We start from the raw sequence: 23809 nt of genomic DNA, 5'->3' as shown, positions 1-23809 counted from the left end.
GGGGTGGTTCTAAAAGATCGCATGAAATCAGCGGAAGGAATCACTCGTGAGCTTCAAAGTGCTATCTCAATTCAGCTAGCAGAACGACCGTGCGCAGGGAGTTAAAACGAATGAGGTGCAACAGTCGAACAGCTCCTAATACGCCAATATTTCTGTAGTCGGTGCTAAGCGACGCTTGAGATGGTGCAAGCAGCGGCGCCACCGGACAGTCTACTACTGGAAACAGGTGATCTGGATCACTCACGCTACACCCTGTGGCAGTCCGGTGGAAGGGTTTGAGTTTGACCAATTCTTGGAAAACAGTACCTGCAGTCATGTGTAATGCCAACAGTAACACACAAAGGAAGTGGTGTTACGGTATGGGGTGTTTTTCGTGGTTATGGTGTGGTCCCCTTATTCCGCTTAAAAAAAAGTTATATGAGGGAAGAAATGATTAAACTTTGTGAACTGCGTACCATAGGGTAACAGTCTGGTGACGGTTATTGCATATGTCAGCATCACAACGCACTCTTTTCAGGAAGCAGAATCTTTAAGGCAATAGTATGTGCGCAGTAACATTACTGAAATGAACTGGTCTGCCTGGAGTCCCGATCTGAACCCAACGGAGCATCTTTGGGATGAGTTAGAACGTATACTACACTCCAGGTCGCTAGGTCCAAAATCTTCTCTGGTTTCAAGTTCTGAGGAACAATGGACTGCCATTCCTCCACAGGCATTCAGACAAATCGTTGAAATTGTCCCCACCAGACACCAAGCCGTCATAAAGACGAAGACTGGATACACACCACCTTAATGTCCACTAATACTCGTCTAGATACAGTTCATAAAATGGTGTATTAACAGAAAAACATTGTGCAACCTCTTTTAGACAGTTAAGCACGCACCTCTGAAGCAAAGTGATTGAGAAATTAATTCAGTTTAGTTCCAGTAGCCTGTCAGACCAGTTACAACTATTCTCTCTCTCTCTCTCTCTCTCTCTCTCTCTCTCTCTCTGTGTGTGTGTGTGTGTGTGTGTGTGTGTGTGTGTGTGTGTGTGTGTGTGTTTTAAAAGTAGTCTTCGAATATGTTTCTTTTAAATGTAAAAAATAGGCAGAAAACCTGTATCTATAATGTCAGTTAGAACTTAAGCAAACAACACTAATACTTTTCAATTTCCAACGTTTTATGTACTTATATGATGGACGCTCATGTGCGGCGTTGGCCTTTACCCGACAAGATTAAAGCCTTCATGTCCTCTCCTACGTATCACCAGGAGTCCTTCGAGAGAGTGTTTACACTTAACATTGCAATGTGCCTATTACAAGGCTTGGACGAACAACAATAATAATAATAATAATAATAATAATAACAAATGTTACAGTAATGAGTACAGGTATTATGGTAATTTCAGTCTTATTAAGTTTTGCTGTCCGCCCTGTAAGCTGAGTGGTCAGCTCGATGGAATGTCATGCTAAGGGAGCCGGTTCGATTCCCGCCTGGGTATGAGATTTTCTCCGCTCAGGGACTGGGTGTTGTATTATCATCTCATCTCCATCGACATGCAAGTCGCCGAAGTGGCATCAGCTCAAAAGACTTGCACCAGGCGAACGGTCTACCCGTCTGCCATTCGCCTGCTGTCATTCGTAAGGACTACAGAAAATCTAAATCAGGATGGTCTAAAGGCAACTTGAACCAGGCTCCTCTCGAATAAAAGTTCACATTCTTAATCACTGCGGAAGCTCTTCTTGTGACTGCAAAGCAACAGAATATTGCTTTGAACTCGTTTGTAGGTTGCAAGTACTGAACATTCAAAGGCTAGTGAAACTTTGTGTCGGCTGGGACCCGATTTTCAGCTTTTCGCGGGTAGTCGCCTTAACCACTATGCTATCTGAGTTCGCTTCCAGGCTTGACTCAGATTTTCATTTTCATTTATTTTTCCTTCAATTACTTCTGAACTTCACGAAGAGAGATTCTCCCACAGCGTGCGTGGCAAACAACAGGGGCATCGCAGATTCAGAATTTCTGACTTGTTATCTGTGGTATCATTTCATGTTATTGCATCTTCACTGTTTTCTTCTCAACGATCCCTTCATTTCATTTCAGTGAATCGAAAACACGTTACAACATGTAAACATGTACTCACACAACTAATTCCTGTTCTGTTTTCATCTTTCCCCGCGGAAGTAAGTATATATAATACATAGGGGTACCTCGGCGTGAGAACGAACTGGCCACACAACCTTCTTCCCAAACAATACTTCCCATTAATCTGAGGCCTCGGAACTAGAGAATCCCACCGCATGGGTCAACAGTGAAATGTTGAACATGTGCTTAGTACTGGCTGCACCTACAAAGACGCCTAAAGCCATGACGATACGTCTAAAGAAAAAAATTCTTAGAGGAAACTTGTCCAAAATACTTTTTTTGGTGTGCCCACAGTGTCAAGGTCAGTCAGGCCCTGGAGCAAAAAATGGTGAATATTCTTAAAGCTCGAGTTTCAGACAGGACACGACTTGAGCATCGAGAAAATCACGTCATGTCAGCCGTTCCCGTTAGTCTATATGAGATGTCCTGTTTACACAAATAAAGCAACAAATAAGGTGGAGGTAGAACTTCAGTGGCACGCCTTTACTAATTATACGTTTATAGACAACATTGCATCAATACAGTGGATGCCCGCACACGAACGCCTGGGCAGTCACACACTTTGGCGCAGCGTAAAAAAGCCTTTGTGTACTCACCTCTGTCCTCTGCTGAAGCCTCTTGTTAAGCTCGTAAATACGATAGTCAGGCTGGCCGAAGTACGGCGTATGACGCCTGGGAACAGGAAGAGATCTACCAAATAAGTTGAAAAACACGGAATTAACACAGAGGACGGCACAGGACAACATATATGGCGCTTGCACCAGGGTGCGATCCGTCCGTCACCACGGTACGTAGTTCTCACGTCAATCACCATCGAGCAAAGATCAGACGCACTGAACAGTACGACTATGTTTATATCTCGAAAAATAATTCCAGAGTGGCGACGTCAGCTACGCACACTCGTGCAAGGCGACATACAAACATATAAATGATATCATAATTTATAAATGCTCAAACTATATTACTCCTTCAGTCGTAAATTATTTGACATAGAGATTACATTTATGATTCTCTGCATCCATCATATACTGCACTATTTTCCTATTGCTGTAGCTAACTGTTGAGTCAAGCTAACTTTCTGAATGCCTCATGCCAACATATCAAGTATAAGGTGACTGAATTTCTAAGTTCGCATTGCCCTAAGAAAATAATATGCCTCTGCGGACCCATTAGAGAAACAAGTCTTAATAACTTTAATTATCGATCATTTCCCATTTAGTTTATTGATGATTTTAATGTTTCACAGAACAATAATAATCCCATCAAGAGCACTGAATTAGTACCAGTTTCCCTCTCTTAAAAAGAGGGACAAATGGGGGCGTGAGCAGGCATTCATATAAAAAAAGAAAATAGAAAAACCACAAGCAGAATCGTTCTTTAGAAAACATGCAAAATATAGAGACAATTCGAAAGCAAATACTGCATGTTAAAATGAAGACCAGTATATGATAGAGCGACAGAGAAAGCACACATGCATCACACAGAAAATTATAAAGAATATTACACTGAAGGCTTCAATTATTTTCATAAAAAAAGATAACAAAAAATTAAGTTAACGTACAATAAATATAACTAAACGTTTCTCTACTTACAGAATCCAAAATTTCGTTATGAATTACGTACTAATGAAGATTCGCAACGATGTTTTGTCATTCGATCACGGTGTAAGAAACGTAAGAGGTACTTCTAATTGCAGAGATTCTTGGGATATCTGTTTCGTTTAATTCACATGTATGCGAATATCTGCTGGTGACAGTCAGTATTCCGAATACTTGTGCAGAACATACGAGGATTTTTTTTTTCATTTTTGATAAGTTTAGCATCACATCCACGCGACACTCCAGAGTTTTACTCGATACAGTCATCCAAAAATTGATTCAACACGAAAACCTTCAACATCTAAATAATTCAACGATCAACTATGCTCTGTTTCTGTGGAAATGTGTTTGTACACAAACTACGAGTCAGAAACACTCAGGAAACAAAAACAAACCAACTTTCTCAGTTACTCAAGAATAGAGCGCCAACTTTGGTCGCCCCGATTGGGGCTGTCGGTGATTTCACTTGCAATATCTTTGAAATTACGTCATCCGTTTCTTGCAAAGTGACAATACTGCACTGTATTTATTTTCTATATCTTCATTAGCATCAAATTTATACAGAAATTACGGATTCGTTTGGTAATGACACATCCCGCCACCTAGTGAAAAGATAATTTACAATACGCATTTTTTTTTTAGTCACAGTAAACTGAATCACAAGTATGAAGACAAAACAAATTTGCTGTATGAAACCACTGCTTCAAACCAAACATTGCAGCTTGCTTTACCCCAAACATTCATAACAATAAGGCTGAATGTCAGACACAGTCTAATTACAATTCCTGGATTTTTTTATTCAGTAGCTGACAATCGCTAACGTCTCCAAGTCCAAAGTAAACTTTTCGCTTCGAGCTCTTTAATTGCACATATTCAGCTGTGATTATAACAAGACTTGTTTGGTAATGACACATCCCGCCACCTAGTGAAAAGATAATTTACAATACGCATTTTTTTTTTAGTCACAGTAAACTGAATCACAAGTATGAAGACAAAACAAATTTGCTGTATGAAACCACTGCTTCAAACCAAACATTGCAGCTTGCTTTACCCCAAACATTCATAACAATAAGGCTGAATGTCAGACACAGTCTAATTACAATTCCTGGATTTTTTTATTCAGTAGCTGACAATCGCTAACGTCTCCAAGTCCAAAGTAAACTTTTCGCTTCGAGCTCTTTAATTGCACATGTTCAGCTGTGATTATAACAAGACTTAGGAGAGTTAAGATCGTGATTTAACAGTTGTTCTGTCAGTACTTAAATTTGACACCACTGTCTTAATACTACGTTTCAGGATCACGCACTTCTTCATGTGGCAAGCTCTTTGATGCAATAGATCAGGAGCACAACTGTATCCAAGGAGCATAAAACGCCAGGAGGAACGGAGTAGACAAATTTTATGCATCCATGCATCAGACACTATACAGAGTCTCATTACATTATCTGTGCTGTCTTTTGATAGTCCCCCGTTCTAAAGTCACAGTGCCCCAATGACGTAGTCAGTAGCACGAAATGTGTGCACATCGAGAAATACAATAGTGTCAAAGTTGTAGGCCTCGGCGTTGACGTGAAACTACATTGCCCAGTCACATTAATGTGACCACCTCTCAGAAATGTGAACAGCAACCTTTTGCAGCGCCGACTGCTGTGGGAGTTGCAGGAAGCCAGTCAGTGAGGTTCTGGAAGATACCGAGAGGGCTGTGGAGCCGTGCCGACTCCAGGAGCGTGGCTAGAGCTGCGCTAGGTTCCTCGGTTGAGGACCCGAACTGCGTGAACGGATGGACATGGTCCCCAAAGATAGCCGCATACTTGTGTTTTTGATTCTATTAGAGACGGATTTCTAACTTAGATAGATAATGGTATGCAAGAAAATAATGGGACAAAGATATGGCCCCGGCAAGCGTAGTTACTTATACTAACTATGGAGAACTTGAATCTGGATGTGGTAATGGACTTTTGAATTGTCGTTCCTTCTGGACACAAGTTTAGTATTAGCCATTACCAACATGTCGCATATTTTATGTAATGTTAACAATAAAAAACAACTTTCTGACAAACTACCACCCAATTAGAGAATGTGTACGCTACAATTAGAAGAATTGTGTAGTTCGTGCACAATGGAACTCTTCAAATCACTTTGTTCGGGAGCCACAGACCGATATCAATATGACGCATGATTAGATGGGAAATAATTTATGTGATCTTCACGTTCGCCTAATCTCAGTATTTTAGAGCGTCATCTAAAAGAACGCTATAATGACAACGAATATTCGTAATGTACAGAAGGCTTCACGGACGCATCACGCAAACCCGTGAAGGACAGAGAGGCCATTTAGCGGTCTATAAAATGGTGCAAGAGTCCGCGATTAAACACGAACATACGTGTAGCTAGGTGCATGTTGCTAATTTTTTTATGAGATTGTATGTGTTGAAGGTATTATTCATAACTTGTTACTAAATATGTGTGAAATCTTATGGGACTTAACTGCTAAGGTCATCAGTCCCTAAGCTTACACACTACATAACCTAAAGTATCCTAAGGACAAACACACACACCCATGCCCGATGGAGGACTCGAACCTCCACCGGGACTAGCCGCACAGTCCATGACTGCAGCGCCTCAGACCACTCGGCTAACACGCGCGGCTAACTTGTTACGAGATAATATTTGGAGATAGGTAATGTCCCGTACAACAACATGCTTACATTATGGATTCAGAAACTGAATGCTTTCGGACATTTTTACATAACTTTTTTCTCGTTTTGAGAAGATAATCAGCTCCCATTGGTAGACCAAGCACTTCTGATACGCTTTACGTCAAAAGCGCAGTGTCTCCGTGACTTATATTAACTTCCAGACAAAAGCGACGTGATTAATAATTAAAACTTCAATTGATAATATTTTTCAAATTATGTAAATGATATAGAAATAAAATTATGTAAATTATGTAGAAATAACACAGTGCATCAATGGCCTGAAACTGGATCACGACTTTAAATAAGCAAAAACCATGAACATGATATCAAGAGTAATTAGATATCAGGCCACAGTACTACTACAAAGTGTTTTACTATTTCGTGAATAATTTTGAAACCCGTCTACTGCAAAATACGATGTTCCAGCTTACCCGTGTCCAAACCGCTTCTTATGGTAAATACTTAGACACACTCCTCGCGCACCTTGTACGGTGGTAACTGATTCGAATATAACCACCGATTACAATCCTCTCGGTGAAAAAAAAAATTCGTCGCCAGCAAGGGAAGCGTAACGTTCCTCATTCCACCTATAACTGGCTGGATAGTCATTTCATACGGGAGGATAAAGGAAAACGCATACCACTTCCAACAGCTATATGACTAGTAAAGCACTGCGGTTTTCAAGCCCAGATGAGAACAGTTTTGCTTCAACTACACTCACCCACGTCACACATATACTTAGGAATAACAGTTTCTACAGTTACGAAGTGCAACGATAATATAAGCAAAGTTTTGTGTAATCAAATGGCAGGAACTGACAGGATACAGGGGAATTGTAGTCTATGTAAAAGGAAGACTGCTTACAAAACACTTGTAGGGGACATATTTTAATACTTTTTACGTGCCTGGGACCATACTAAATCGGACTAAAGGGAGGTAGAAGGTATACAAAATAAATGTGGTGCGAATAGTTAAAGGCTTGTTTGACTGAGGAGAAAAAATAACAGAAATGTTTAAGGATATCTAATGCCTGTCACTGGCTGTACATTTCGGGAGTACTTCTTAGAGAACTTTAAGTGTCATCCTTCATTATTCAACTTCCTATGCATCTGTCCCATAGAGATCGTCCGATAAAATTGCCCAGTAACAATTGCGATTTCATATAGGTGATTTCATATTCGTAACAAATTAACGCGTCAATTTTGACGCCGTGTAAGCCTGCCTCAAAATCATTTTAATGTTGAGGGTACCGTACTTGTCGACGAGATTGACACGATATATTGTTATTAATCTGAAACGATGTGAAGACTGGACATCACCTATATGAAATCGCAACTGTGACCGAAACGAATAGTCAGCTACACCTGCGTCAATGCACAAGTATTACGTTTGCCTATACAATAAAATTACACAAATAACAACTGCCGGGCTATCACTTTCTTCCTTGCACTATGCGTGAGTGCTTACGTGGCAAACTCTAATTCAATAAAAAGTGCCTTCCACCACGCACTTACTAGTTATAGCAAACGTTAGATGTGAAATATAGGCTTATTACAGGCCTAAAAGCGCATTACAATTAATGGGATACATTCGCTACGTTGAGATCGCTGTTTAAAGACGCCTAATGAGGCAGATCGACGACGTGCGATATGTTAGCGAAGTCCCCGGCTACTTCCTGCGGAGTGTGCTACAGAAACAATCTTATGCTCCTTCGCAGTGTGCCGTCACAGCTAGCTGTTAATACTTTAACATAAATGTGAAACAGCACTTCAGCTGATGTTAAGGAATAGTTTAATTTCCGCTACGTGTTACGTTCATTGAACGGTCTCAGGTGACCTAATGTAACAGAGACGTACATTAATAAAAGCTGCTCTCGTAGTAAGATAAGAACGTTTAAGAAATCCTTACATTAAAATATTCACAGGTGTAAGCGTCCAGCACCTCTTCGAGTGTTTTGTTACACATGGCAAGAATTTCTGTAGCATGTGATTTTATGACACGCTTATGTTTGTATCGGCTGATTTCAAATCAAATGTCTATGAGCACTATGGGACTTAACATCTGACGTCATCAGTCCCCTAGAACTTAGAACTACTTAAACCTAACTAACCTAAGGACATCACGCACAACCATGCCCGAGGCAGGATTCGAACCTGCGACCGTAGCAGCAGCGCGGTTCCGGACTGAAGCGCCTAGAACCGATCGGCCACAACAGCCGGCTCGGCTGATTTGTTTTCATATATTCTGGCACGTATAACGTAGTCCCTTTCAAGATAGCCAGTAACTTGCTTCATCAACTCTACTTAGTTACCATTAGTATGAAACATCTCGATGTTTCTTAATGCCAACGACCCTGTCTTTATTCGATTCATTAATTTATTTTTGAATTATCTCCTTACATACTGTTCATAATTTCAGCTGAATCAGGCACATTAGAAGAGCTGGCATATCGATAGGTTGCATTTGACAGTGAAAGATGAGACGAATAATAGACATTTATACTGTTTGTTTTCTTGCTGAATAACACAGAGTGCAATTCAGTCTTCTGCTACGTACACGTCACTTGCCGGTGGACCTACGATGTGTAACTTCCTGGTAGATTAAAACTGTGTGCCGGACCGAGACTCGAACTCGGGACCTTTGCCTTTCTCGGGCGAGTGCTCTACCAACTGAGCTACCCAAGCACGACTCACGCCCCGTCCTCACGGCTCTACTTCCGCCAGTACCTCGTCTCCTACTTTCCAAACTTCACAGAAGCTCTCCCAGGCTGTGGCTAAGCCATGTATCCGCAATATCCTTTCTTCCAAGAGTGCTAGTTCTGCAAGGTTCGCAGGAGAGCTTCTGTTAAGTTTGGAAGGTAGGAGACGAGGTACTGGCGGAAGTAAAGCTGTGAGGACGGGGCGTGAGTCGTGCTTGGGTAGCTCATTTGGTAGAGCACTTGCCCGCGAAAGGCAAAGGTCCCGAGTTCGAGTCTCGGTCGGGCGCACAGTTTTAATCTGCCAGGAAGTTTCGTATCAGCGCACACTCCGCTGCAGAGTGAAAATCTCATTCTGGCTACGATGTGTGTTGTAGCTCACTTCGGCTTTTCTCTGCCTCATTACATTACAATGGCATTTGTACCCGTTGGTATGAGGCTTGGCGGCAAAACCGTATGCTACTAAAATTATTGCAGTCGTGTGTACCAAAGCACTAGGCAAGGTCCTTGACAACTGAGTGTCGTTACGTAAGGAATTTTTTAATGTTCTTATGTTATAGCGATAGCTGCTTACGTACGTCTTTGTTAAGCTACAACGCTATTCATTCCAAAGTGTTCAGCGAAAGTAGCTGGCAAAGGAAATTAAAATTTGTTAACAGCAGCTGAGGTGGTGCTTTGCAGATACGTTAAAGTAACGCGCTACAGAAATGAACTTTCGCTGGGCACAGGAGGCCGCGATACAGCCGAACAGCGTGGCCAGCACGCGTCACCTGCATCGCTGGTGACAGTGAAAGCGCCCAGCCAAGCCGTGTCAGTGGAGCGTCGGCGATAATTCGGGCTGTGCTTACGCACGCCGGGCGCGTATCGGCGAGAGGCGGCTGGGGGCCACGCCGGAGCGCACCTGGCCGGCAGTCTGCAGGAGCCTCGCCTCGGCCGCAAGTTCAAGGCCGCTAGTCAACAACCCGGACGCTACGGCGTGGACACGGCCGCAGGCGCAGCCGCAAAGGGCGAACCGCTCCCAGTTGGACACGTACATAAAAAACCAGTGGAGTTCTCCGCACCACGACGTAAATGAAATTACAGCTATCATCAGACCGAACACCTCAGAGCTTTGCTAAGCACGGTCCTATTGGAGGCGCTACACCGTCGCCTTCCTTCGACGCCTTATTTTCGCCACACTGCGCCACATACCGGGTTTCCACGAGTGTGTTTGTCAATGTTAAATTGTATAGAATGGAATGGCAAGAGGCTTGCATCAATATGGCGAGATAAACCACACTTACACATTCAAACGATATACCCGGTAATCGGTAGCTGAAGCTTTAACACAATCTACAGCATTACAGCACGCATAACGCTATGACTTCTTAAGTGATAAAACCCAGTACGTTGTCCTCGATGGTGAGTGTTCGTCGGAGGTGAGGGTATCATCTGAAGTGCCCCAGGGAAATGTGGTAGGTCCGCTGTTGTTTTCTGTCTACATAAATGATCTTTTGGATAGGGTGGATAGCAATGTGCGGCTGTTTGCTGATGGTGCTGTGGTGTACGGGAAGGTGTCGTCGTTGAGTGACTGTAGGAGGATACAAGATGACTTGGACACGATTTGTGATTGGTGTAAAGAATGGCAGCTAACTCTAAATATAGATAAATGTAAATTAATGCAAATGAATAGGAAAAAGAATCCTGTAACGTTTGAATACTCCATTAGTAGTGTAGCGCTTGACACAGTCACGTCGATTAAATATTTGGGAGTAACATTGCAGAGCGATATGAAGTGGGACAAGCATTTAATGGCAGTTGTGGGGAAGGCGGATAGTCGTCTTCGGTTCATTGGTAGAATTTTGGGAAGATGTGGTTCATCTGTAAAGGAGACCGCTTATAAAACACTAATACGACCTATTCTTGAGTACTGCTCGAGCGTTTGGGATCCCTATCAGGTCGGATTGAGGGAGGACACGGAAGCAATTCAGAGGCGGGCTGCTAGATTTGTTACTGGTAGGTTTGATCATCACGCGAGTGTTACGGAAATGCTTCAGGAACTCGGGTGGGAGTCTCTAGAGGAAAGGAGACGTTCTTTTCGTGAATCGCTATTGACGAAATTTAGAGAACCAGCATTTGAGGCTGACTGCAGTACAATTTTACTGCCGCCAACTTATATTTCGCGGAAAGACCACAAAGATAAGATAAGAGAGATTAGGGCTCGTACAGAGGCATATAGGCAGTCATTTTTCCCTCATTCTGTTTCGGAGTGGAACGGGGAGAGAAGATGCTAGTTGTGGTACGAGGTACCACCCGCCACGCACCGTATGGTGGATTGCGAAGTATGTATGTAGATGTATTTGACAAAAGACCAAGGCAACTTTCCTAATAAATTATTTAACAACAGATTTAAGGAAACGCAATTTCTGTACGGCTATGTATTACATGTGAGAGCAAATGAAACAGTTTGCCGTGAGGAAGAGGGCGTGTCCGATTAGCTGCAGGCTAACTGAATAATTGCTCACACAATTCGATTATAAGGCAACAACGAGGACAGCATAGAAAAAAGTTTTATTTGTTTTGTTTCAGGGAGAGAAAGACGATTTAAGTTTTTCCTGCTTGGATATTCATCACTGGAGGTAGTAGTTCCAAAGACTTGAAAATCTCCGTATAATGTATGGTCTATGTACCACTGTGGTTCTAACATCATCTTCATGCAGTGAAGTGCTCCCGAGTAGCCAAAAATCTTGACGAAATTCTGTGTTACGTGCATGCATCGCCAAAAACAATACAACCAACGGAAATATATGAGTAACAAATTTAACAAAATTCGTTGTTACATCAGTAACAGATTTAACAAAATTCGTTATTACGTCAAACGAGAGATCTAAGAAACTGCGAAGAGAGATCTGATAAACCATCATTCTGCAACGTAGCATTAATTTTCTACGTGCTGCAGTGTGTTCTGTAGCAAACAAGAAAGGATGTTAGCAATCTGTATGTTACTAATATTTCAGTATCACGAATGTTTGGAAAATTTATTACTTATGTTGTTGTTCTGTTACAATTATAAAAATTATACACTGCAACACTAAAAAGTTTTATAACAATACATATTGCGAAATATTATTATTTCGGACTGATCAAGACTACTCAATACCCGGTAGAACAAGAGTCATATAAGCCACTTCTTGTGTGGATGAATTGCACTTACTTAAGATTATTCCTATGAATGCCCGTTTGGAATCTCGTTTTCAAAAATAGCTCTGAGCACTATGGGACTTAACATCTGAGGTCATCATCCCTAGAACTTAGAATTACTTAAACCTAAGGACATCACACACATCCATGCCCGAGGCAGGATTCGAACCTGCGACCGTAGCTGTCGCACGGTTCCAGACTGTAGCGCCGGCGCATCTCGTTTTCCTACTATTTATTTTATATGGACATGTCACTTAACGTCGCTCTGGATAGTTACTCCTAGATATTTTACGGTAGATACTGTTCCCAGCAATCAAAATAGTGTAGTTGTACAACAGTGGGTTTCTTTTCCTATGTATATGCAATATGTTACATTTATTTAATTTCGGGGTCAACTGACAGAGCCTGCACCATTCATGACCCCTCTGCATGTCAATCTGCAAGTCGATACTGTCTTCTAGCGTTGCTACTTTCCGATAGACAACCATATCACCTGCGAACAGTCTTGAAGAGCTTCCGACGCACTGTACTAGATCATTTATATACACGGTATACAGCAGCGATCCTATCACACTTCCTAAGGCACTCCGGAAATTACATCTGTCGTTTTTGTTCCGTTGAGTGCTACACGTAAGAAAGTCTTGTATCCAGTCGGAAATCTGGTCCGATACTCGGTAAGCTTGTATTTTTATAACTTTCCGCGAATCATTGTCTAAATATCTCTCATTTCAACGTTCGTACGATGGTTGAAAGGAGAGGCCGTATCACGATCTTCCACAGTGAAACAATTTCGGAAGACCGAATTTAGTATTTCGATCTTCTTCCTGTTATCTTCCGTTTCGGTGCCTGAATTATCATTGAGTGACTGAACTGATGATTTAGAACCACTAACTAGTTTTTCTTAAGACCAAAACTTCTTACAGTTTTTGTCAGATCGGCTGACAAAATTTTATTTTCAGGGTCATTGAACGCTGTTCTTATTGCTCTCCTTACGCTCACTTTCGCTTCGGTCAGTTTCCGTTTGTCAGCTAGGTTTTGACTTCTCTTGAATTTCTGATGAAGCTCTTTGTTTATGTAGCAGTTCTGTAACACGGCTATTAAACTGGGGTGGGTCTTTCCCATTCCTTAAGACATGGCTCGGGACATACTTGTCTAAAGCATATAGAACGATGCTTCCCGTTCGTGCTGGACATCTCCAACTCAGCATTATGTATTTGATGCAGACTACTCAGATATCTGCAATTTGTACACTGTCAATCCTGCGAAGCAAAAATATTTTCCTACCTTTCTTAACATTCCTTGTAAAACCCATGGTCGTAATTGGTATCTACCATTGTCCAATGTTTCATACTGTATTTGCTAGAAACACTAGCCTCTTACAGACATTTTCACTTATGGTTTTACAGTTAACAATGGAAGAACCATGCATTGTTCACAATTGTGTAAGTCTTACCAGTTAATATCACAAAAAACACCTGAAGTCAAAGGTTAACCTACAAGAAAACCTAATTAGCAAATTACCGCCACAGGCACATCTTACTACACGAGTATTTAGCGAGCAAAACATACGATATGTCCATAGGGAAACAATATACCACAATAAAGCACGCCCACCACTAGCAGGAGAAATCACAAGACAAGTAAAAGCATGGCGCCCTGAGCTCTCAGCCAATTATTGACGATATCAACATTGGCAACACACTGTCTATACGGTGTCGACGAGAACTCTACCGACAAACTTCCATGGATGGCGCAAAATAAGAAAAAATGTCCAGAAAACATGGGCTCTAAAACGCATACCTTGAGATATATAAGCACTTTTTCGGTAGAAGGGATGTATCTTACAGTAGCTAAGATGTAAAAGTGTTCATAAGGCATAATACCTAAGCCCATGTTTATTAGACTTCTTTGTTTTCGAACTTGCCACCACCTCTGATAGCTTGTCGGCGGAGTTCTGGTTCACCTTGTATAGTATCTCTTACAGCACGATGTCAGTCACGGATAGCATCAATGCTTCGCGAGAGCACGGGACACCAGTAATCGTTCTATTCTTCCTAAAGATTAGTATCCAGAGACTGTAAAGTAAAAGCCATAGTAGCATCGCAGCACACACTATACGTCAGCAAGTCGTATTATTATGTCAGTCCAATAAATGTGAGCCGAAAACAGCAAATCTCTGAATGTAATGTGGCGTACACTGACGAGAATGATGTACAGTGTATCTCAAACATTTTGTGTTCGATTTATACAGACACCAGGGGATCCTCAGTTAGGTTGTATGAGGTAAGTAAACAATGGTCCGCAAATAATATAATTTTTCATTCATTTGAACAATACTCTAGAACTTTCCACACTAGCACTATTTCCCTTATAAAGGCACTGAATTTTCCCGGCATTCTTCCAACAAATCTAAATTTTCTGTCGCCTTCTCTAATAATGATTTTACGTTGTCGTCCCATTTGATATAGCTTCTAATAACGCGACCTGGGAGGGTAGTTCAAAGTATTAGAGGTTTCATTAGTTTCTAGCATTGCGAACTACGCCGAGGATACGAAACGTTACAGCGTAGATATAGTGTGTGGTCTCTTAAGAGTGGTTGAAGGTGAGCAGGCGAGTCGGCCTCGCTTCGCATCGCATCGCATGTAGCGGCGCTGGCGGCAGCCATGCGGCAATTTGCACCGTCTGCTGCGCGTTACGCTCCGACTGCACACCGTCAATGTCTGCGTCTCCGTCTGGTGCACGTGGCTGGCTGTCATGCTCATATAGGGCACACACAAAATATAGAGTACGGTGATACAATCGCCTCAGTTCCGGAGCTAGTTCCGCTCTTACCCATTGCACAGCTACAACACTTGAAAAACATTACGATCTGCTAGTGCCTCTGTGCCACTACTTAAGTCCCTGGAATCGACAGAAAATATGCGAAATCTACGTTTGGCAGGGAATTCCCGCACCCGACAGTTCTTTTACGTACGGGGAGAACAACAGCTGTCGTATCATACTTCTTTGAGGCACAAGTGACAAAAGTAGTGCTGGATGGTGTGGCGTTACCTGTCGCTGGATGTCAAATATTAATAACACTCTGAGCCCCCATAAATTAAATAACGCCACGAATTCCATATGAAACGGATTTCATCGATTACAACGATGAATAATGTTAACTGAAGACCATTCCAGGAGATTGGTCCCTGGGTTCACTTGTGCTAAAGGTGCTATGTTCTGTCCGCAGCTCGTGGTCGTGCGGTAGCGTTCTCACTTCCCGCGCCCGGGTTCGATTCTCGGCGGGGTCAGGGATTTTCTCCGCCTCGTGATGACTGGGTGTTGTGTGATGTCCTTAGGTTAGTTAGGTTTAAGTAGTTCTAAGTTCTAGGGGACTGATGACCATAGATGTTAAGTCCCATAGTGCTCAGAGCCATTTTCTTTTTGCTATGTTCCAAATATTAATAAATAAGTAGAACATTAATTCAGAGTACGTGGTTTAATGGTAAACACTGTTCACAGGAAGTATCATTCACAAAATTCCCAATAATAAAACGTCGGCCATGTATTTTCAAAGTTATCAACTTAATTTTAACAGACAATCTCAAAAATACACAAACTGAAACTCACACGACTTACCGCAGTGACATCTCACTATGAAGTGCCTTTGGCGCCTTTCAAAAAGGTACATATAGTCATGCCTCTCCTTACCATATTAAGGGATGTGAGGTCATGAAGACAAAGTATGCGTATGTACTTCATGGTAGAAGTAAGCTGTCTGGTGACAAGCTATATTTTAATTTATGATACAGGATGGTTACAATTAAACTTTCGTTACTTCAGCCAGCGTAGCCTGAAAACTACGTTCTGTATGGGTACCCAGCTTCAAAGGAATGATGTTCAGTTGGCGCGCTGCATGATCTGGGGTGTTAGTAGTATCAGTTTCATGACTCGCCGTTGAACGCCATTACCGGTACAGCGAAGCAGGGTTAAAACACAGGCATCACTGTTCAGACAAAAATGGTTCAAATGGCTCTGAGCACTATGGGACTCAACTGCTGAGGTCATTAGTCCCCTAGAACTTAGAACTAGTTAAACCTAACTAACCTAAGGACATCGTACACATCCATGCCCGAGGCAGGATTCGAACCTGCGACCGTAGCGGTCTCGCGGCCCCAGACTGCAGCGCCTAGAACCGCACGGCCACTTCGGCCGGCTACTGTTCAGACAGGCGACATGGCTCTAGAAAAGGTGAGCATGGCTTTACTCGTAATGCTCTTGCTCTTCGCGGGTATCGATGCATTAAAGGAATTTGGAGAGGTCCTCTTTCCGCACCAGAGTTGAAGAACATGGTTCGGAAGAGCGAATTAACTGGCGATTTGGGAAGTGGTCCTTGGAGAGGCGGACGGCCAATTACGCCACAAACTGTTAGAAGTAGTCATGACTAAGAATACTGGACGCGACGTGCGACCTTTAAGCAGTGCACGGGCTGTGTCACGACAGCTGAACATTCCACAGTCCACCGTTCGAAAAGTGCTGCGATCACTTGTGAAATGGTCTTTCTGGTGTGATTTCAGATTGTTGTGGATGCAGATGGTCGTCACACTGAGCAACGTTTGTAACCTGGAACGTGAACATGGTACGTAGTAAATAAATGGTACCCTCTCATGTGGAATGTTTCCCCTGCAATGGTTTATTCGTTATTTCTCTTCCGCAAGTCCTTACAAAGGTTTCCGCAAAGTTTAGTTGTCCTACGATCACTTGTTTTTATGGCGGCCTTCTTATGTGTCAACACAAAAAAACACTGGCACTTGCAAATTAAATCAGTTAGAAAGTATACAACACTATATGATTCATCTATCCCACACACAAATTGTTCTGTCATCTTAGAGAGATAAAATAACTATAATTCTTACGAAATTTAAAATGACTAAAATGCTGTGTAAAATGTTTCATCTTAAAGCATTCGTTGAGCTGGTCCCAAAACTGGTCTTACATTCGCGTGACAGCAATAATTCCCAAGTTACGGATACCAAAATATTGAGATCAACATGTTACATATTTTGTAAATATTAATTCGTTTGATATGTCTGAGATCCAGCTGTACGTGTAAAGCATTATCTTTTGTCCTCTAACATTAGCTGAATGACCTATACATTTGAAAACATCCTCTGATTTGATTTTGACATTGTACAGTGGAATCCTTTGTCCATACGTGATACAGTTTTGTAATTAACCAAAAAAGTATATCCCCTATGAAACTATTATCTTGTCACGATGTTTAGTTGATGTAGAGCCTCGGTTCATGTTGTAAAATGCTGTGAAAGGGATTTATGTGGTTTCAAGACTCGAAATATGGTTTCTCACAGGGCCATGAAAATTTATTTCAGAAGCTTTGTATGGTATCTGTGGAATCAGCAAGCAGTCTGAAATGTTGTGTTGATGCTACAAACGTATCATGTGCATAACAAAAATATAATTTACTTAATATCACGTTAGATTAGAGTCAAAGATTCTGTTGCAAGATATTGCGATCAGTTTTGCTCCCGATTACGTAAATTATATCAGAATGGCTGATGTTCACCAGAGAATGCTGCAGAAAAGTGTGACTGGATCGGTCCTGCCCCCCCCCCCCCCCCCCCATGTACGTAAACGATATTTTAGATATACTAGACAGCAAACTGAGACATTTCGGAGATGACGCTGTTGTGTACCAGGAAATGTCCTCGCTTAGTGACTGATGGGGGCAATCAGAATGACTTGTGCCAATATGGATAAGTGTATGTTAATGCGGATAGGTAGTGGAAACATTCCTGTAATGTTTGAACACAGTATTAATCATACGCTACTTGACCCAGATACGCCGATTAAGTAATTTTGCGAAAGTACATGAAATGGAAAAAGCACTAGTAGGGAAGGGATCGTCTGACTGCAGTTTATTGGGAGAATTCTGGCAGAGTGGGCGCACTTATAAAGAAGGCGGCGAACAGAACGGTTGTGCGATTCATTCTTGAGCATTGCTACAGGAGGTGGCGCAGTGGTTAGACACTGGACTCGCATTCGGAAGGACGACGGTTCAATCCCGCGTCCCGCCATCCTGATTTAGGTTTTCCGTGATTTCCCTAAATCACTCCAGGCAAATGCCGGGATGGTTCCTCTGAAAGGGCACGGCCGACTTCCTTCCCCATCCTTCCCTAATCCGATGAGACCGATATGACCACGCTGTCTGGTCTCCTTCCCCAAACCAACCAACCAACCATTGCTACAGAGTTTGGAATCCCCATAAGGTCGGTTTAAACTAAGACAACGAAACAATTCAGAGGCATGTTACTAGACGTTTTGAATCGTAAGTGACTACAAAGAGAAAAGTTGTGTGACGAGGGATAGGAACTCTTGGAGACAAAAATGTGAATTTTTCGCGAAATTCTGTTGAGGAACCAAAGAGAACCAGCATTCGTAGCAAACGAGGCAACAAATTCAATGTCTTACACGTTCATTTCGCTTAAGGACAAAATGAGGGAGGCCAGGCTTGCTTGGAGGCTTACAAATAACAATTTTTCCTCGCTTCGAGAGGAAGAAAAGAGATTTTGGCAATATCACAAAGGAACTTTGACAACGGATTCCACAGTAGCGTGTGGAACATGTACGTCCAGTGGACAAAAAAATAGTTACCCTACTAAGAGACATAACGCCAATACCGAGTAAAACTATCCATCTACTTTTGAAAATTTCCTCAGGCCAGCGACTCCAGAAGTTTCTTCGGGTGGCTCAAGATGCGCACCGACGTTTAAATACAGCACAGATACCAAACTGCGGGGATACTGAGTGATACGTTTCATGCACCGTTGCAAATAGTCCCAGACATTTCCTATGCGACTACGATCGGATGCCGTGGGCCAGTCAAGGTGCGATAAGGTGCCCAAGTGTTTGCGTAAAAAAAAAAAAAAAAAAAAAAAAAAAAAAAATGTTCAAAGGTGTGTGAGTTCTTAAGGAACCAAACTGCAGAGGTCATCGGTCCCTAGACTTACACACTACTTAAACTAACCTATGCTGAGAACAACACACGCACCCATGTCCGAGTAGGACTGGAAACTCCGGCGGGAGGGGCCGCGCAGTCAGTGACATGTGTTTGCGTCATAACCAGGAACGTTTACATGCAGCCGTACGAACAAGGTTGTCGTCCTCTTGGAAGACGCAATATCCACATCATCCTCACCATAAAGATGTAGATCACTGGGCAACACAGGGTCACCCAGAATGTCGAAATAAATATCATTTCCCTTTGTCAAATTAGCTGCGAAATTGATTGAGATAGATCGTTCACTGACAGCAGCAATTCCCACCAAGTGTGAAACCGATTGTCATCGAAATGACACGAGACTTGCGTCCGGTTTCAGTCCGTCAGAATCTTTTTAGACCACTGTTCTTACCCAGTGTTCCGTTGCTGAGAGTGGTACACCACACCTTCCAGGAACGTCGGACAGCCTGCGTTGATACATCAACATACTGGACAACTTCAGTCACGGCGTGCCATTCCGTCACATCTGCACATCGACCTACCTTACTGCGCTGGCTCCTTGTAACGGACTGGCGCAGATACACCGCTTCACAACCACAACTTACGTCAGCAGCAGTCACATGACGATATAGTATCAATATTATACCATCTACAGCGCTCCAAACCGTCCAGTGCGATTTCGGTTGAAAAAATACCGAATTAGTTGTGGGACATCGTGGAGTATTTCCGCTTCAGCCACTATAGGTTCGCCGGCCGCTGTGGCCGAGCAGCTCTAGGCGCTTCAGTCCGGAACCGCGCTGCTGCTACGGTCGCAGGTTCGAATCGCGCCTCGGGCATGAATGTGTGTGTTGTCCTTAGGTTAGTTAGGTTTAAGTAGTTCTAAATTCTAGGGGACTGATGACCTCAGATGTAAAGTCCCATAGTGCTCAGAGGCATTTGAACCCTACAGGTTCATGAAGTTCTGATACGTGGCGGCGCTACATGCATCCTTCAAAACGGCATCTGCAACAGAGGTGCGTTCCAAGCAGACAGCTGTCACTGAGTTTCTTTTGGCGGAAAACCGGAGCATCACAGATACTCGCAGGCCTTCCAGAATGTCTTCGGAGACCTGGCAGCGAACAAAAGCATGGCGAGTTGTTGGGCGACGCGCCTGTGTTCACTGGACTATTCTTCCTGATCCACCATACAGGCCGGATCTCCCACCTTCCGACTTCCATCTGTTTTGCCAAATGAAGGATGCACTCCGCGGGAAGCAGTACGTGGATGATAGGGAAGTTATTGCTGCCCCGAGGTCGACCAGTAGAGTTGTAGAACGCGGACATACAGATCCTTTCAGTAAGGTGGCGTAAGACGGTCGCAATGAACGCAGATTATGCTGAAAAAATAGGGTTTAGCAGCCAAAAGAGTGGGGAATAATACGGTGTATTGGAATCCCAAATAATAATAACAACCTGCTTTTAGCAAAAAAGTGTTGCATTACTTATTGAACGCCATTCGTAGCTACGGAAACTCGACAGTTTCCAACGGCTGTAGCATCCGCGGCACGGCGAACTGCGCGTATCGTGGGGTCGGAACGTTATTGGATGGAGAGGCCATGCCGCGGCTGATCAGTTTAGAGGGCCGGCTAGTGGACAGCTGCAGCAGTTGGCAAACAAAAAGCGCTCGCGGCCGCGCTGTGTGTGGCGCTAATCTTATCAGCTGCCGCGGCTCTTCCCAGAAGGCGAGGCTCCAGCAGCACCAGCGACCAACGCCCCTGCGCTGAGGCTCTCAAGTGGGAGTCGAGACAACGGCAGACCATCTCCATCACTACTCCATATTCCGCCGACAGCGACTCCCGAATTACGCTTGCACTATAATTGCCAAGAGGTGTCGTGTAATTCCATACAACTAAACAATTTCGTTTGTTATCGTACTTGTTGTTGTTGTTCAGAGAAAGCAAATGTGTCGATGCTTGAGTAAACGAGAGAATTATGGTCTTTGCTACTAAAATTTAATACACAAAAACGAATATCTGTTTGTTCGTCTTCTATGCGCTCCTACAATGATCAGCCACAACGTTGTGACCACCTACCTAATCACCGGTATGCCCACCTTTGGCAGGGATACAGCGGCGACGCGTCGTGGCATGGAAGCAGTGAGGCCTTGATAGGTCGCTGGAAGGAGCTGGAACCACATCTGCACACACAAGTCACCTAATTCCCGTAAAGTCCGGCCATGGAAGGAATGAGCTCTGACGCCACGTTCAATCACATCCCAGATGTGTTCGATTGGGTTCAGATCTGGCGAATTCCGGGGGATGGGGGGAACTCGCCAATGTGTTGCTCGAACCATTCCATCACTCTCCTGGCCTTGTGACAAGGAGCATTATCTTGCTGAAAAATGCCACTTCCATCGGGAAACATGATTGTCATGAAGGGGTTTACGTGGTCTGCAACCAGTAAAATTACCGTACTATTAAGAACGATAATTAACATTATAGAGAAGCAATAATGTTGGCTATGAGGTCTTATTCTAAAAACATACCTTCACAACTGTGCAGCACAGTTAGATTTTATTCTGAAAATTACGTTTTTTAGGCCAGTAAAAATTATACTTACTTCATCTCCAGAATGAAATGTCGGGAAAAATGCAAAATTAAAATGGTTAATTAGATTTCACAATATTTCCGAGGCGCTATTACATTTTGTGACAAATAACCTGATATTCAGATGTAACTGAACTAAATACCTCCTAGCAGACAGAACTCATCACGTCGTCCTTTATGTAAAGGCAAAGTTAGAAGCGATATTAGCATCTGGCGTACCTCAAGCTAGTACCACAGGGCCTGGGGAATAAAATCTGTAGCCCTTGCGGTTATTCGCAAGACGACGCTGTGGGGTGCAGCGAGATAACATTGTTAGAAAATTGAAATGCAGAGAAACTTGCAGATTATCAGCGTTGTAATAGAGGTCGCTAACGCACGCCTGTGCGGTAAAGGTCTACTTGGAAGAGAGCTGGTTGGAATCCTGGTCGTGGATCAAATTTTCACTGTCATTATTTGGCCGGTAATGGGGGGTTCCAGATCACCAATCTCTTGCACCAGTATCATGGATTAAATCCTCTTGAACTGAAGGCAATCTGAGACCGTTGATGGTGATCCATCCGTCAGATGGGGACATTAAGGTCAGCGACTCCGCAAGTTTTCCCCCCGGCGGAAATGACCAGCGAGGGAATTGTGGGTCTGTTTTCCGGTCTACACAGCCCGTCGTCTGCTGCTAAAGATGAAGATGGAGACGAGATAAGGAGTCGCCACAGTGCTCTTCGATAAGAGCAGGCTATGAGCTGGCGCCAGGTTTCACCCTTTGCCTTCCCTTCACCCCTCACAATACAAACACGAGGCTACACTGTACAGGCACTCATCAGAGCCAGTCACAGCCACAGATACACACTTGACATTTCATAACAGGTCGGAGGAAGACAACGGCAGACCACATCCACTAGGACCTTGCCTAGAATGGAGATGCAGGATTCCTGCCTCTGCCCCCTTATCGTCATTTCCTGAATATGGGACTACTTTTTGACACGAAAAGATCCGATAGTATTTCACTACACGATCGTTGGTCAGTCACAGGACAATCTGGCCAAAGTAAGTTACAGAGGAACTGCGTTTGGATTGTTTGGGGGAAGAGACCAAACAGTGAGATCATCGGTCTCATCGGTTTAGGGAAGAATGGGGAAGGAAGTCGGCCGTGCCCTTTCAAAGGAACCATCCCAGCATTTGCCTGGAGCGATTTACGGAAATCACGGAAAACCTAAATCAGGATGGCCGGACGCGAGATTGAACCGTCGTCCTCCCGAATGCGAGTCCAGTGTGCTACCACTGCGCCACCTCGCTCGGTTACAGTAGAACGATCACATACATACATACATACATACATCTAGTCATGGATCACGCAGATGTTATACTAAAATTTATACGAAGATTGGCCGGCCAGGGTGGTCGAGCGGTTCTAGGCGCTACAGTTGGAACCGCGCGACCGCTACGGTCGCAGGTTCGAATCCTGCTTCGGGCATGGATGTGTATGATGTCCTTAGGTTAGTTAGGTTTAATTAGTTCTACGTTCTAGGGGACTGATGACCTTAGAAGTTAAGTCCCATAGTGCTCAGAGTCATTTTTTTATACGAAGACTACTGAGGAAGTGTATAATTCAAGCACAAGAGAAGTCGCTTTCATGCCTCTCGGTCGTCTAATTCTTCAGTATTGTCCGTCCGTATGTGACCCGTAGCAAGTTAATCAATAGAAGATATACGAACGTTCAAAGAACTCCTGCCGCGCGGGATTAGCCGAGCAGTCCAGGGCGCTGCAGTCATGGACTGTGCGGCTGGTCCCGGCGGAGGTTCGAGTCCTTAGGATAATTTAGGTTAAGTAGTGTGTAAGCTTAGAGACTGATGACCTTAGCAGTTAAGTCACATAAGATTTCACACACATTTGAACATTTTGAACAAATAACTGCTGTAGCATTCAAGACAGATAAAA

The 23809-nt window shown here is 43.3% G+C and overlaps 1 protein-coding gene across 6 annotated transcripts in view; it reads right to left on the bottom strand.

The window, feature by feature from the left end:
* The window catches only part of LOC124802684 (LIM domain-binding protein 2), a 794320-nt gene that overhangs the window by 100617 nt on the left and 669894 nt on the right, over positions 1–23809 (bottom strand). For 4 of the 6 annotated variants that reach the window (XM_047263615.1, XM_047263617.1, XM_047263616.1 and 1 more), the window contains exon 4: positions 2721–2814. In XM_047263615.1, the coding sequence (XP_047119571.1) occupies positions 2721–2814 (94 nt within the window). The remainder of the gene's footprint in view (positions 1–2720; positions 2815–23809) is intronic. The other 2 variants (XM_047263618.1, XM_047263620.1) reach the window with 1 other exon arrangement.

This window comes from Schistocerca piceifrons, chromosome 6 (assembly GCF_021461385.2).
Source record: "Schistocerca piceifrons isolate TAMUIC-IGC-003096 chromosome 6, iqSchPice1.1, whole genome shotgun sequence".
Lineage (NCBI taxonomy): Eukaryota > Metazoa > Arthropoda > Insecta > Orthoptera > Acrididae > Schistocerca > Schistocerca piceifrons.
The sequence above is the reverse complement of the archived record's forward strand: the minus strand, read 5'-3'. Positions and strand labels throughout refer to the sequence as shown.